The sequence below is a fragment of the Chelmon rostratus genome, chromosome 9 (genome assembly GCF_017976325.1).
Source record: "Chelmon rostratus isolate fCheRos1 chromosome 9, fCheRos1.pri, whole genome shotgun sequence".
In the NCBI taxonomy this organism is placed as follows: domain Eukaryota; kingdom Metazoa; phylum Chordata; class Actinopteri; order Chaetodontiformes; family Chaetodontidae; genus Chelmon; species Chelmon rostratus.
Window position 1 is genome coordinate 18143088 of NC_055666.1, and position 15646 is coordinate 18158733.

The following is a 15646-nucleotide window of genomic DNA, read 5'->3' on the forward strand; positions in this document are numbered from 1 at the left end:
TCAAGATGGCAGCAAAGATAACAAAAATGGGAATTTATTCATTTCATATCGTGCCAAAGTGGAACATAACATATTAGATGTGGAAATAATCTGCGGAGGCTCCGTTTCAAGATAAGACCAAACTTCTCTATGGATGTCAGTGTTTGAGCGATGGCGAAGGCCAGAACGTGGTCAGAAACAGAATAAGTGAGGCTTGTTTTTAGCTGAGTCCATTGCCTTTAGTGTCTTTTGCTACATCAAAAAATAGCAATTACTGCTGAAAAGATTATCAACCAACCAACCACAAAAGGTCTGTGAGCATACAGTCATAAATGCATACAAACATTCCTGCTAAACATCAACATGTTAGTGTTGTCACTGTGGCCATGTTCTCCAAAACTCGATAATGTTAAAATGACCAGTGTTCTATTAGCCTAGATTAAATTTTACATGGCCTATTTTCATCCATCAAGTCAAAAAAAAAACTTAATTTATCTTGTCAACACCTTTAAAAAAGTGCTGTCTAGGTGTAAAAGTTTAATAAAGCTCGTCACAAAGCCTCAGGTAAAGTTCAGAGAGAGCCAAACTCAAGGTGTGAACGTGCTCCAAATGACAGATTTTCCTTCTAAAAACACCCACTGTTGTCTCGACATTTTTAATTAGGCTACCTTTTGCACCAGCCTCTGCCTGGGTTACTGAAAGAAACAGGTCGTGTGGACGTGTGAGGAGGCAGAGGAAGAAATAGAGCCGAGAAAATCAGGGATGTGATGATGATGAACGGTGTGTGTCCTCGAAAAACAGCGTGTGCAGACTCATTTGAAGCACATCTCAGCCTGACACTTTCTGCTGGGAACACTGGCCATTCAACGATTCACTGTCTGAGTGGCACTCTAATGTAGCTCTAATGGGTTTGCACCATTGACTTCACACAGACGCAGATGTCTATTAAACTACATTGTGGGGAAAATGTCACTTAAATGAATAAATCTGTAGGACAAAATACATTTTGTCACCATTGTTCAAGGTAGTTTTCCATTACAAGCAAAAGTCCTGCATTCATTGTACAGAATGGTCCCTGTCTGCATGCTTTAATCTACAATAATTCATCATATTTTACAAATTTATGGTGTGTTTTAGATCAAATTTGACCTGAAAAGTAACTGCCAGGCCCAACTATAGCTGACAGATACATGTAGATACTGCTGCTGTTATCATATCTCTATTATTGTTATATAGATATTGTTGTGATTATATACATACACACCATATACTAGCATACAATTATATAATGTGTACTATCATACATATTTACATCTCATATACTGTTCTATTATTAGTCATAATTCTATGATTAGTATTATAGCTGTTATTGTATGGCTCTTTCTCTGATGTGTGGTTTGTTGTCTGATGCTCATTGCTTTACAAAGCACGTGTTACGATACCTCTTTACCTTAATTCACATATTACACATTAATATATTGTTATAATAAGTTGCTATCTGTGTTCATCAGTGAAGGACATTTGAGATTTTTGATTTGTCTGCTCAAATATTTATTTAGGTTTGTGTATGATTACATTTTTGTACATTCCACTCTTTGAAGATGGCTTTAAGTTTGCAGTTTTACAGAAAGAAAAAAACTCATTAACACATCATCACTATACTTCACTTTTTTTTAACCGTTTGGATACATAAAATATTCTCATAGCAAGAAAAACTCATCCAAGTGAACTGTAGACTGTTCTTGACATTAATATTTATACACTCAGGCTCATAATGTTCACACGTTAACTTAATACTGGTGTAGGCCCACGAAGAGAAAATGCCCTTCATCCAACTCCAAACAACAACATACACAGTGCTCTGAGCACCACAGGAGGAATGACTGAGTTGCAGAACAGGTTTGTCAGAGAGTGTCCCCTTTCAGAAAGTGTGTTCCAGTTAGTACATACTGAGGAGCTGAGGTCATTTTACCGAGACGTGGAAGGAGCAGGGCAGGGAAAGGAAGCACTGCTGTTTCTCCCGTGTGTGCTCTCAGATGACACTCAGGCTTGTTTGACGAGAAAATGTCTGACAGCTGCCCCAGTGAACAGGAAGCCAGGTGGCTTTACGGGGCCACAGGTATGTAGGTGGTGTAGTTGAAGCTGCTCCAGCCGCTCTCTCTTCAGTACCAGTACAAGTCCTTCTTGTCCAGACGCCGTCCTGACAGAGAGAATACAAAAAAAAGCGGTTTCTAAGCAGCACTGCGATGCATGCTGAGTAAAATTAGACTGTAGTACACATATTTTATCTTTTTCACTGTGTAGCATTTCTTATAAAATGCACAAATGAACAAAAAATGTGTAAGAATGGCAGGAACTAACCATTAATACTCAACAAGTACTCAAGATAGGATCAGATAGTGACAAGTGACTGTCTGAGTGAACGTTGTTTTCCTAATTTGTATATTTGGTCTCATGCCTAGGTATGTGGAAACTGAAAGTATGTCTCATAAGCCCGCTCGGGCGGTTATGAGACAAGTTTGCCTTCTGGGCTTTCTGGCAGAAAGCCTTCATGAGGCACGTGATGTAGAGGAGGACGGTCCATACAGGGAGGATAAATAAGGACTTTCACACAGATAGGAAACCTGAGTTTGAATCCAGTGTAAGGCCAAAGGTCAACGATGAGCTTTTATTTTCAGACTGCGGTCTGACTTCAGTCCAAATCCAAAAGTCGACCCAATATAAGCCGATAAGAATGCGTGTCAGGCTTACAGCACTGTGTGGCGCAGGATGCAAGGCACTGACCCCGGTGCCAAGTTTTTCGGGAACCCCATGTGACAAGAGCCAAAAACACTTCCCATAATGCATCTCAGTACATCTATTTAACCTAGTTAACCCTAGTTTGTTACGCAGGCCTTTTGTTAACAATCTGAAGTCCCCAGTCTAAGGTGAGATAACCCTGATGCTGTTTTGAAGACCTTTGGAAATCTCCTTCAGACCTTAAAGTCCATCCATTCGTCTGTCTAAGAATTAATTGTGTTACTTGTTGCAATACATTTTTAGAGATGTTCTCGTGCGGCTGAAGGCTTACCAGGTTCAAAGCCCACTGCAGGGTCTACTGACTCTCTAAATCCTTGTGGCACCGTCCAGCTGGGAAGCAGTTCTGGCTTAGAGCTGGAAGCCATGCTGGGTCCCAGCTCACCGTGGTCATTATGCAGTAGGTTGAGCAGGGATCTGGCGTACTGCTGTCCAGTGAGACTCAAGCCTTCTGGGGAAAGAGAGTACGCAATCGACGGCAGTCCCGGGCCCTCTCCTGGCCTGGAGGTGAATGAGTGCCATGAGTCAGGAGCATCGTCCATAGGGCTGAAGGTCAGGAGATGTCCTACAGGCGGGACCTGTGACTCGGAGTAAGGGTCGTCACTCCCCTGACAGGGGCTGGCTTCTTCTGTGGGGACAAAGGAAGAAGTCATGTAGGGTGGATGAATGGGACTGACTGTCCTTTTTGGTTTTGGTATTGGTTTTGTGCGCTTACCCAGTTTAAGAGTTTTACACATTTTCTTTGTTTTTGCAGCTGGCGCCGAGGCCACGCAGACTTTGCTGAGAGCACGGGTGAAGTGAGCGTCCACCATGCTGTTGATGTCCCCCTGGAAGTAAGTCAGGATGACGTACTGCGAGTGCTTCTCCACCTTCACAGCCATCGGACTGTCGGTTCTGTCCTCCATGGGTCAGCTGTGACGGAAGAGAAAAACAGGATGACAGATTTGATATTTCTGCTGTATTTACAGCCACAAAAAAGACAACATGGCTGTCCACATTTTCTTTGGTCTCTCTTTGCATGTAATGGTGAAAAGGTTTTTATTTATTGTTTTCATGCTGATAAGTGAGTGTCATCATCGCTCTACTTACTTTCACTTTAGGATGTATTTACTTACCACCTGGTCTATTTTTAAAGGTGCAATATGTAACAATTGGCCACCTGTCGAAGGTTAGTCCAAACAAATAAAAGGCAAAAATGCTGCCCACTGTGCTCTTTGCCGTAGCTATCTATGGCTGTAGCTACTAGCTGTCAATAGCTAGTTAGCTCAGTTAGCTGTGCAGCTAGCGGCCCTATTAGCTGCTTGGAGTCTGCCTGGTCCAGGAGCTTGGAGCACTGGAGGTGTTGGTGTTTACACTGTGAGCAGTGGAACTGGGCTCAGCAGGCTCCCAGTGAATTACAGCTGGACTGGGATTGAACCTGTTTGACCACAGCACAGCGAAGGCAGTGAGGAGGTGGTTCACAGCAGCTCCGACCAGGACTGACTCCGGGGTTGTTGAGGACACGGCAGGCGGGAACAGGAGAGGCGTGAAAAGCAGCATGTGAAGCCAGGATATTTTCACATCTCCCTCAGTTAATTAAGGGTTAATTTCGACCAAACCAGAGTTGGCGATTGTTGGAAGAGCGGACAGACAGACCAAGATGGTTTCTGTGAGTTTTTTTGTCTCTTTTTGTTTGAATGAACTGTGTTTGACGATGAGCTCACAAGGCAATTAAGCGCATCTCAGCTTGGTAAAAGAGAGAAACTTGAATTCAAAAGGTGTATGGTTGTATTTTTCTGTTTAACAAGGAAAATAGGTGTAAGCATATTTCTTCTTATGACATTTTGTGAGTTTACTTTATTTATCAGACTAAAATTGCAATTTAAATTACATGTTGCTCCTTTAATAATGAGGTGACATTTTCATGTAGTCAAAAGTGATTTGAATATGTTTCTTATAACCTTTTGTACTGTTGAAAAGGCAAATCGAACTAAAGTCTCTCCTTATCTAAAGCAATTTAATCTGAACTTGCCCCTGATGACTCACTACATGGACTGCTGACGGCTGCCTTTAAAAACAGGCTGATTATAGCACACAGACAGTAACACAAACAGCATGCGTGTAAAGCAGACCTTTCATTCTGGTGACTTTTACAGCTCAGAAATCAGGTCTAGTACAAACATATTTTACTCACAAGGCATGAAAATCAGGTGATGGCGCGCACAATCCGTGTTCTCCAGCACCAAATTATCACTTCTAAGAAATGTCAGTATGTGAAAAAAAATCACTTTGTTCAATCTGCCAAAAGATTGAGATTATAGTTACATTTTTAACATAATAAGAAATATATTGTGTGGGTTTGCACTGCTGTCTTGATAATGGAGCTGAAATGTGTAATGAATGTTTCCTTTTTTGGGGGAAACAGTAAGTGACTGACTGAAGTGTAAATCATCAGATTACATCCATCCCATAATGCAGATAGAAAAAATCCCTAATATATATATATATGTATATGTATATATACATATATGTATATGTATATATATAAACCATTGTGTCAATTAAATTTGAAGGAACTTGCTCCTCTTACCGGACTGATGATTGACCAAAGACGACCAGGGAGGGCGTCGTTGCATTGACTGGTCGATCAAAGCTGATGTGAGCAGCGGCCTAATTTGTTGGAAAAAACAAATTGGTCGCTTAGCTGGAGCTTAAACATCAGAGTCATCTATTCGATTTGAAGAGCCAGCGACAGGTGTCCTTCCTTTCGTCCTCTCTTCTACAGACGAAACATTTCGCCCACTGGGCCTCTAGAGTTCCTTGGTGTGTGGGCCTGGGAGGGCGTGTGATGCTTGTTGAATGCAGGCAGCTATGAGCAGAATGTCATCCAGCCAGTTCCTCCTGAACCTAAATGACACCTTATTAAAACATTCCCCTGCCGCACTGTCAGAAACATATACAGCAGCTTGTTTCCACTGCAACAAGTCAGTGTTGGAGCTGATTTGTTTCTAGGAGCTTTGACTCACTAAATAATTTTAAATATAAGTAAATATAAATTTTTTAAGAGACAAAGACAAAAATGAGGAAACGTAAGTCTAATAAGAGAATCAGTGTATACATGCAAATGCTAATACTGTAGTTATTTGCTGATGGTGAAAATTTGATGTTAGCAAATAATAAGATTATTTCAATTGCTACAATATTTTATACAGAATAACATTAGGAGAAAAAAATCATTTTATCACACTGTGTAGTACAGGTCCCCGATCAGTCTAATAAAATAAGAAGCCTGCTTCTAGTTTCTAGTTTCTATAGTTAAGAAAAATCAGCAGTGCTCTCGATGGGTTGAAATCTTCACACACACTCACACAAAACAATCTCAATCTCATTTTATAATATAAAATCACACAAACTATTTTCAACAAAACGAAATAGATGAAAATTTTATTAGCATTGGAATTAAGGATCTTTAAAAGTTGTCTTCAGAGGAAACATCATGAGCTGTAAAAATCTCTCATGTGCTACAATTGAAAACACTTCATGGTTACAGACACTGTCCTTCCCATTTCGTTCAAAAGGAAAAGTAGTTAAAACTGCTTCCTGTGAAACATTACATGTATTCATTTCTTTTCAATTAAAAGTTTGACAAACACAAAATCCTCCTTTTCCAAGCATGAGTCATTCAACTGAACAGTGAAAGCAGTCAGTAAACCCTGAAGGTGAACTAGACTAAAAGCTTTTGGGCTCTTAAATAAGGGCGGCTTGCAAAAAAAAATTCAGAATACATTTCTTTACTGTGCTGTGAATTGCCTGTCAGCGCTGTATTTACTTTTTATGGCTGATTTCAATTGAAGGTGCACTGTATCTCCCTGAAAAAGTGGTTTATTTGCTATTTTACTGCCCATGAAAGACATGGAGCTGTTTTCTGCTATCAGTGTTTGTGACTGAATGGAGGACCTTGAGAGCGAGAGCTCTACAGATCCACATCTGGAGGCATGCTCATGCCCCCTGGTGGTGGTTTGGTGCTGATCCAGCAGAGGAATCCGAGACCCTCCTGATGGTGGAGGTGCTGTTAGAAGCGTCAGAGTCAGAGTTAACAAGATTGTTCGGTTTGCGGGGACCACCCACTGTCACAGTGCGGCTCCCGTCTGAACACAGGGGACAAGAAAGAGAAAACAATGAATCATCCACCTTCAAATGACTTCAACCATGTGGTCATCATGTCCTCCATGCACTAGCATTGCTTTGCTTCAGAAAAGGCACCTGAGTAATCGCTGAGTCTGAAACGTCCACAGCACAAGTGGACTCTCCATTGTCTCCTCACATTTTCCTTCATCAAACAGTGGAACAAAAAAACAAAGAACCCTAGGACAATAAAGCAAGTTTCTCTTAGCACGACTAGCACAGTTTACAGCCTTGAACCATAATCATCACATTTGTGCTACTTCTCAAAAGAGAAAACCTCACCATTACATTCTTCTTTATGAGTCATGAAAACTCTACCACAATGATCAAAATTAACTAAGAGAATTACAGATGTGTTGAAAATGACTTGCCCTCCTGTAACGAATGTTCTCATATTTACCCTGCAAACTGTTGAAGATGCAGAACAGGTACATCAGGACCACCCTGTTCGCCTCAAATGAAAAGAAGCCCATTGCCCATGTCAGGCCTAGTAGGACGGTGAGACTGGCCACCGTCCTCAGGTCACGCAGAGACATGCAGCTGTCTGCAGACGGCTTATTGGCCCTCATCTGTCTGATCTGGATCAGAACCATGATGAACACTAAGAGGTTGCACAACAGGATCAGGAGAATGAACGCTATCACCGTCACATAGAGGAAGGCGTCATTCTGCAGCCAGCAGCTGGAGGGAGGGAGACGGTTGGTAATACAAACTGGGATTCATGATGAATACCATCGAGTGCATGAGCAATGCATATTTTGCCTGGGTGTTTTTTTTTTTTTTGTACAATTTTCTCTATAACGTCATCATTTTATAATTCATGCCAGGCAGTCATGTGACCCAGTCTCACAATCTTTATCACACAATTTGCTCCAAAGATAGAGATGACTCGCCCAGTGCTTGCACTTACAATGGGTCAGTGGACTGAAGCACCACTGCAGTCCCTTCAGGCACAATGTTACCATATGCATCTTTATCTATGGCCAGCACCAGGCTGACTATGACCAGAGGAACACCTGTGAAAACACACAAACAAATCCTAATTAATTCTGCAAACTCAGATCAGAGTCTGCTAAACATACACACTGCAACCAAAAGGAAACAATTAAAGCTTCTCAAATATATTCCAGATTTGAAATTTTGGACTTCGGTCTGAGGTACTCATTTTTTATGCTGACACTAATTGAAGAACTGAACTTGTTGAGTCTTTTGGTCTCAGCACAGTGGGTCACCTGAACATGCATAAATTAATGTAAAGATAAGTAAGAGATGATGGGTGTAAATTGAGAATTTCTTTCAAGGACATTCATATTTTCCCTGTAAATAGTACCAAATTACGCAGTTCTTTCCAGGATATTTCTTCTTGAACTCGTAAAATAACTTGTTGCCAACTCAAGCCCCAGCTGCCTGACCCCATCCAATCAAAATCCACTCCTGAGCCCAATCAGCCAATCAAAGCCAAGTGAGCCTTGACTTTTTCCACTTGAAGTTCTGTCTTACCCCATCCTACAGCACAGAACTTGAGGATGTAGCAGGGAACATAGATGTTGAAGACCTTGACGAGCGCAAAGTACATATGCACGGCCTCAAGGCCCATCCAGGTGAAAGAAGCCAGCAGGAAGTAGTGCAGCGTTGCAGCGGTGGCGATGCACAGACCGTAGTTGGAGAAAGATGAGAGCCAGGAGTCTAGGAGGAAGAGCATGCTCAGCCCCAGCACGGCGGCAGAAAGGTTCATGAGTATCTTGGATGGGTAGTCTCGACGCAGCTTCCTGGAGTGTCCCAGAGTGAAGGATAAACATAGAAAACGAGTTAGAGGCAGAAAAATAAGACCTCTGGATTTCATGCCGATGTTAGGTTTGTGCAAAGAGACAAAATTTGATCTCCTTGGCCAGAATTACCACTATGTACAGTATTTGATCTGTGCATAGCAATCTAAAAATATAGCACTTTGGTGACAAAGCAATTCCTACTCTCAGTCTAATTCTGAGCTTTTTTTGTAGTCTTGAACTGTGTGATGATGATTCTGAGATTTCAACGAGATGATCAGTGAAGCTGTTCATTAATCCACATCATGATACTTCTAAGCACTTTATAAAGGCAGCTGGACTGCTTCACTTCTAACAGACTGGTGGGGAGGCCGAGGCTATGTCCTCTTGCAGGGTTGTTGACCAACCTATCCTAACGACTCACATGAGTCATGGTGTCGGTGGATGTTAACGAGTGAGTCATGGTGTGAATGGGTAATTGGTGTTTGCGTGAGCATTTGTAATAGCAGTGCTCCAGCACCCACTTTTGCTGAACCCAAGAAAAGCTGGTGAGTGGACCTTGGTTCGGGAGTGCTTTGTCTAATTTAATTTCCAAGGTCAATTATTAACTTTAATGCCAAAGAATAAAACTTGATCATAAATGATTGTATCTGTATTGTATTGTATCTTCTTACAGCCTCCTCTTGCTGGTTGTTGGAGCAAAGATGATCTTTACAGTATAAACTTGTTAGTATGTGATAAGTATGTTAGTTGGTTCCAAGGGGCTTACTCAAAAGCAAAGTAGGTGAGAAGAGTGACGCCCAGAAAGATGGAGGATACACCACAACCGACATATGAGATCAGTGTCAGGATCTCACTGTGAGCTTCACTGACAGGGGCCCTGGATACATCCTGAAACACAATACACATACAGAACACAATTATTTACTTATATTTAAATCCAGCAGTGCACACTGTTAAAACACATCCCATGAGAATTGTTAATTCAATAATGATATGATTGCAAAAAACTGTCTTTAACTGCAGCACATTCCATAACTGGTAGAAATGCATGCACGCAGTCGGCAGCTGGCCATATTGCACACAGTATGTTGGTGCTTGTGGGAGTTGTTTGTTGCCTGGTCTCATTAATTGAAAGCAGGCCGATGACTCACCAGGAGCACAGCGAAATGTGTGAGGTGATCACACAGACAGCTGGTCTGATATGAAGAAATACTCCGGGTTTCACAACCTCTGCCGTTCCAACCACCCTGCCCACCTGACACACACACACAGAGAGAGAGAGAGAGAGAGAGAGAGAGAGAGAGAGAGACAAAAACATACACTGCTTTTGATTAAAGCTGCTTATCAGCAGACACAAGTTCCTGTTTTAGGGACCTTTATTAATCTCACTGGTTCTCTTAAAAGTACTATGAGGCTCAATTACAGAAAATCATCTAAATCCAATTGTAAATGTCTAAAATATAATAAATAATAACCAACTCACCGTTTTTCTTGAAATCCCAAAACACACACTGTACCTTGTCTTTGGGCTGTGAAAAACAGGGTACTGATGATAGTTTTAGAGTCAAATACAAAACTCTTCTCTTTTACTGATGAACTGAATGCATTCATTTCTTACGCATTTGGGTGTTTGATGGTTGAGGGTCAGCACCACTCGATCCTTTAGGTTGCTGGCATGGCTGTTATTGATGCTGGCAGATACTATGTAGGAGTTCAATGTCCAGTTGCTCTGTGTTGAATTGGTTGTGAGTGGGTCCTGTTAAAAATAAAATGGTTGTCGCATTAAGAGGCAGGACTGTAAATCAAAGCAAGTAGAAGTAGCACTATAGAAGCAAAGTTTAATTAAGGTCATTGGTCAATAACGTGCGCTACAGTGTGCTAAACAATTGATTATTTCATCTCTAAATATTGAGAAAAAAATAATTATTTGGGTGTCACATTTTCTGAATATGCTCATTAGTTATCTTGCCAAGCGTTAGAGGAGATTATTGATACCACTCTTGTGTCTGTATGGTAGGAGTTAGCTTAGCTTAGCATGAAGATTGGAAACAGGGGGAAACAGCTTGCCTGACTCCATCCAAAATCGTCTAAAGCTCACAAACGAACACAATAATGCTTGTTTGTTAAAATGTAGAACTAACAATTATCCGATGTTTGGTCGCCTTTTCCACAGACATAAGAGTGGTGTCGATCTTCTCATGTAACCCAACCCAAATAAGCTCTTTTCCTAAAATGTTGAACTATTCCTTTAAAATATATTATGTGGTCTGCATGAAATGTTACAACAAAAACAAGAAGAAAAGAACAAGATGACAAAAAAGCAACAGGAACATTGAAAAACCTGAAAAAGTTCTTGTGTTCCATAGAACTGAAACTGGATGCGAGTTTTTTTTCTTTGTCCGGGAATGAAAAAGTTCTGGAGTTCCGATGGCAAAGAGATAGTTGCATCTGTGTCAGGGAGTGGTTCACTCACAAAGCTCTGGCTGAGGAAAACCTGGAAAGAAAAAGAATAATAAGACTGAATCACGGCTCTGCAGGGTTATTTTGAAACTAACTTCATGGATCATGGAGTATTTCTCCATGTTCTACCAGTTCTTGTACGTTCGCTTGTTCTAGGTAAAACTTAATGTGCCGTAACTGCTTGAGGCCACACCACGTGTGTTTATTAAATCTCTCTCCTGAATTTCCTGGTCGCTCAAGGACATGAATGCAACAGAAAGTGTCCTTAAGCAGTCAGGTGGAACCAGTTTTGGAGCTGTGAAAAAAAATGAAACAGAATTTCTTCTGCTTGTGGATATGTCACGTTTGTGGGTCACGTAAACAGCTCATAAGTAAAAATTTGCTGCCACTTGTTAAAGCATTCATAAAGTCTCACCTCTGGGTTCAGGGATGAAGAAACCGAGGTCACGCTAAAGGTGAGGCCATTGAACTCATCCTGATCAACGTTGAACATGGACAGGGCCAGCCAGGGGGCTGTTACGCTGACAGATTCATCGTGGAAATGCATATTGTTCCCAATTCTCTCTGTCAGATTAAGGACACTTTTTCCAAAGACAAAAGTTTTGGGATTTAGAAGGACTACACTGCATATTTCTTATGTTCATACTCAAATTTACCAGACACCCTCTCCACTTACATGTTAGCCACTGGAGCTACGTTTGTTTTGGAAAGCAGGATATCAGCAACAAGACTGACGATGTCGGCTCCAACAGCAGGTTTGATGACGCTGATATTGGCCACTTCGATGAGCTTCTCCACCACCGTATCCAGGTCGGAGGCAGAGAGCTCCGTACTGTTACCCAACTCAACTTGTACAAGGTCCTGAATCATGTCCACCACCTCAGCTGCATTACCTAGAAGTCAATCACGCAATTAAAACTTTATATTGGGTTCTGGCACGTTTTCATCTTTTTGTTATGACTCATGACCACATTTATTGTTATGATAGCATAGATGTGTCTCTCCTCCCCTCTGTGTGTGTGTGTGTGTGTGTAGGTTTTGGTGATGAAACAGGTGGGGCTGCATGGGCTGGATGACAACATCCTTTATAAATTGCAGCTGACAGCAATCTGCCTCCTTTCATCTCTCCTACTTCAACAATGTAAGAGTCGCCACACGTACAAAACCTAACCAAAAATTGCGAGAGAAAATGAATTAACGCGAGAGAAGTGCGCGACAGTTAGAGCTACGGTCTCTCGCGGTAACTCGGTCTATACGCTAGTTCAATTTCTCGCGTGCAGTAACTCGGACCCTCTCATTCGTGTATCACCGTTTCGTCTCGCAATTTGCGCTCGGCTTTTGTCCAGTTTGTTTATAGACGCATCAGAATCGACACACTATAGAGTCATTTCCTGTATTTCGCTGCACCGCCCCTTTCGATGACTTGCGGCAGGTCCTGAGTCCATTGACTCAGTAAATTTCGGGCCCATTTATCGATTGCCATATATTGGCCGAATGTTCTGACACCAAAGTGGTATTTTCAGACGGATGAATCAGGAGAAAAATTAAGTTTGTTCGATACTTTGTGGAGTCTGTCTCAGCAACATATTCTCGCGAGATCTGGATTGATCATATAAAGATAGCTGTCCCAAAGTGGATTCACTGTTGGTCCTGTTGCGCGTTGCTGTTGAATAAATACTGTCTTGTAATTGTGGAACACCCTGTAACAGTGTGATTGGAGTGAGAAGCTTTTTTAGTTTCTTGCTTTACACCTTTTTATCATTTGTTTATATTTTGTTTTCTTTGGCAGGGAAGTTTAGGGCTAGTCCTAATTAGTGACCTCATGTTTGTTGTTATGGGCATTGCTCACTTCTGAAGTCTTGATGAACTGCTTCTCTGCAATTTAACGTATACTGCACAGCCAAACTTTCTTGGAAATTGGGAGTGAACAAGGCATGTTATGTTTAAGTTTTCCCTGGACTAAAGACATAATATTTTATTTATATGGAAGGATAAAGAATAAACATGAGAGTAAACTGCTTTATTTCAAGAACTTTGGCAGAGGCTTTTTCTGGAATTGCAATTATTTCTTATATATCATAAACATGTAAATGCTAATCAGGATGTGTGTGTGTGTGTGTGTGTGTGTGTGTGTGTGTGTGAGAGAGAGAGAGAGAGAGAGAGAGAGAGTGAGTGAGTGACTGATCCTCTTACCAGTAGTGACAGTGATATTGTTGAGGCCTGGTATGCTCACAATCGGGTCGCAATTAGTCATATAGGGATAAGCCCAGCTGGTTGCGTCAGTTTTAATGTCCAACTTGCTGAAGAGAAAAGAGAATCATAGGCCGCATAAATGACAGGTAGTTTCAGAAATGTTCTTTCTGGTCTGTTTCTGATTGACTGGCTGTATCTTGGTCCTCAGCTAGCATGGTGATTGTTAGTTTCAGACAAATGTCCACACCTGGTTAATAAGCATCAGCACAATGCTTCACCAGGAGACCATATAACTGATTACCTATATTACGCAGTCATTGTCCCTTGAGTGATATTTATATGAGATTTTGGCACAGGTGAAATAAGCCTGAAGTCATTCATTGCACTAATAATTCCCCTATAGGAAATTGATTTTTGCCTGAGTTGCAGATCCACAGCATTAGTTGTGTGCAAAGGGAGGATTGGTTGGAACAGGAGATTGTAATTGAGGGAATTTTCTTGTCTTGCTGGGCTGTTGCTCTATAAACAGATTGTTGAGTCACAGATAAACAGGATCTGTATGCAGCAATATACAAAGAAAATCCTCACTTTCTCCCCATATTTTAGCACCAGGATGAATGTTGGCTCAGATAACTCAGGCTGGTGTGAATAAACACCTGGATATTATTAGACTCCTCTCAATTGTAAACCAATATATGCTTCATTATTATATGACAGACATTACACTGTATGATATGCTGCTGTGTAATATCAGTCAGCCTAATCATTTTGTTTCAACATGATGATCTTGTAATTTATTCATTGTTTTGACTGATAATGATCATGTGTTCGCATCATAATTTTACAATCTGGCAATTCAATAGTTATTGTCTCTGGTCAAATAGAAATCCACTGGGAAATGGAAGTTAATGTCTTACCAAAGCCTGTATGCTCTCCCTGATGTTGGCTTTATGCATCCCATTTCTTGGGTGTCTTGTGGAAATGTTTCAGGCCAAATATACGGTCCATAGATTGTTGAAGTTGTATCTTCCAAACAGTTTTCTGGCACTAAAAACGATTTGAAGATGTTGCCAGGTCTTATTCCACTACTTAGCACATATTTCTCTTTGCATTTGTGTCAAGGAATCCAGCTTACCTATGTGCTTGATCACCACATCCATAGTTTCAATGGTAATGGAGTCATTTTTGAACTTTGATGTCAAGGCAGCATTAATCAGAGTTTTAGTTTCTGCCACACTGTTCAAGGTATATTCCTGAACATGGAAGGCACAGTAATATCTGATGATGAAAAACACAGTTAGTGGTAACGACAGCATTGATCTGAACCATAGTATTCTCAATTAAAGAGTAATTCAGGTATTTTTAAACCTGGGCCCTATTTTTGCATATTTCTGGGTCTAAATGACTAACAGGTCCAAAATGTTAGGAACTGGGCCAGCAATTCACCTCAGCCAGCAGCTGTAGAGGTCAAATGTGCCATCAAAGTATCACTAAAAGTGCTTGTTTTTGCCACTGACAGGCTCTGATTGTTTTTCTAAATATGTACAACTTTATGGACATGATCCGTACAGAGATAAACCTTTTTGTTAAAAATTAAAATCCTTTTTCCTTTAACCAGAAACAGCCTTTATATTTTTCTGTTCAAAGATACCAGAATCACAATCAATCTCAACTCCTGTGTCTCACAGGACACAGGAGTTTCCATTCTATCGCTGCCTCGATCGGTTAGTTTGTTTGTGTTATTGTATGATTTGGTATTGTAACATGTTAGTTGGGGTGTGATTTAACCCTGTAATACACCAATGTAGCATGACAACACAAACTAACTGATATAGGTAACTTTTTGCAGCCCATTTGGCGGCTGCTAGCTGAGTCAATGTACTGGACCAATTCCAAGACAGTGGCAGCTTTCAGCATTGTAATCATAATTTTTCGTTAGTCACCTACTGTTTTTTTTGGCCTTGGAAAATCTAAAAGAAATGAAACAAGGAGAGGTTGCATTGTAAAGATCCGTTGCAACAGTCATATGAAATATTATTCCTGAGATGAAACTTCAGTTGTGAAATTATTATTTGTCTTGTGTTTTTATATAACTTGTGTTGATATTAAAATGAAGAGCGTACTCACCATCAGTCCATTGTACTTCTCCATGTTCCTATTAAACATTACATATTAATAATCAGTCAACCAGCGCTTTCATATGACAAACATTTAAAAGAATAAATTAATTCAATGGCACCCACTTGTCAACATTCTGCTTAATGACGAGATTCCATACAGTCATG

The 15646-nt window shown here is 40.8% G+C and overlaps 2 protein-coding genes across 2 annotated transcripts; both read right to left on the reverse strand.

Annotated features, from left to right (window-relative positions):
* Nucleotides 1-1506: 1506 nt before the first annotated feature.
* On the reverse strand, nt 1507-5592 carry vgll1 (vestigial like family member 1). Its single transcript, XM_041944206.1, has 4 exons — nt 5345-5592; nt 3491-3687; nt 3050-3403; nt 1507-2179 (listed from the first exon to the last, which is right to left on the reverse strand). Exons 2-4 carry the CDS (start codon nt 3678-3680, stop codon nt 2142-2144), a joined length of 582 nt encoding a protein of 193 aa, XP_041800140.1. The 5' UTR covers nt 3681-3687; nt 5345-5592; the 3' UTR covers nt 1507-2141.
* Nucleotides 5593-6519: 927 nt separating this feature from the next.
* On the reverse strand, nt 6520-8674 carry adgrg4a (adhesion G protein-coupled receptor G4a). Its single transcript, XM_041944826.1, has 5 exons — nt 8440-8674; nt 7850-7955; nt 7340-7620; nt 7018-7119; nt 6520-6902 (listed from the first exon to the last, which is right to left on the reverse strand). Exons 1-5 carry the CDS (start codon nt 8672-8674, stop codon nt 6754-6756), a joined length of 873 nt encoding a protein of 290 aa, XP_041800760.1. The 3' UTR covers nt 6520-6753.
* Between the last annotated feature and the right edge of the window lie 6972 nt (nt 8675-15646).

What these genes read in the sequence shown, in the direction of transcription:
- vgll1 (XM_041944206.1), bottom strand. Translation starts at nt 3,680, where the DNA reads ATGGAGGACAGAACCGACAGTCCGATGGCTGTGAAGGTGGAGAAGCAC. An exon ending in GTGTAAAACTCTTAAACTGG is followed by an intron (nt 3,404 to 3,490) that starts GTAAGCGCACAA and finishes TTGTCCCCACAG; the next exon opens with AAGAAGCCAGCCCCTGTCAG. An exon ending in TGCAGTGGGCTTTGAACCTG is followed by an intron (nt 2,180 to 3,049) that starts GTAAGCCTTCAG and finishes TCTCTCTGTCAG; the next exon opens with GACGGCGTCTGGACAAGAAG.
- adgrg4a (XM_041944826.1), bottom strand. Translation starts at nt 8,674, where the DNA reads ATGAACCTTTCTGCCGCCGTGCTGGGGCTGAGCATGCTCTTCCTCCTA. An exon ending in GTTCTGTGCTGTAGGATGGG is followed by an intron (nt 7,956 to 8,439) that starts GTAAGACAGAAC and finishes GTGTTTTCACAG; the next exon opens with GTGTTCCTCTGGTCATAGTC. An exon ending in CTTCAGTCCACTGACCCATT is followed by an intron (nt 7,621 to 7,849) that starts GTAAGTGCAAGC and finishes CCCTCCCTCCAG; the next exon opens with CTGCTGGCTGCAGAATGACG.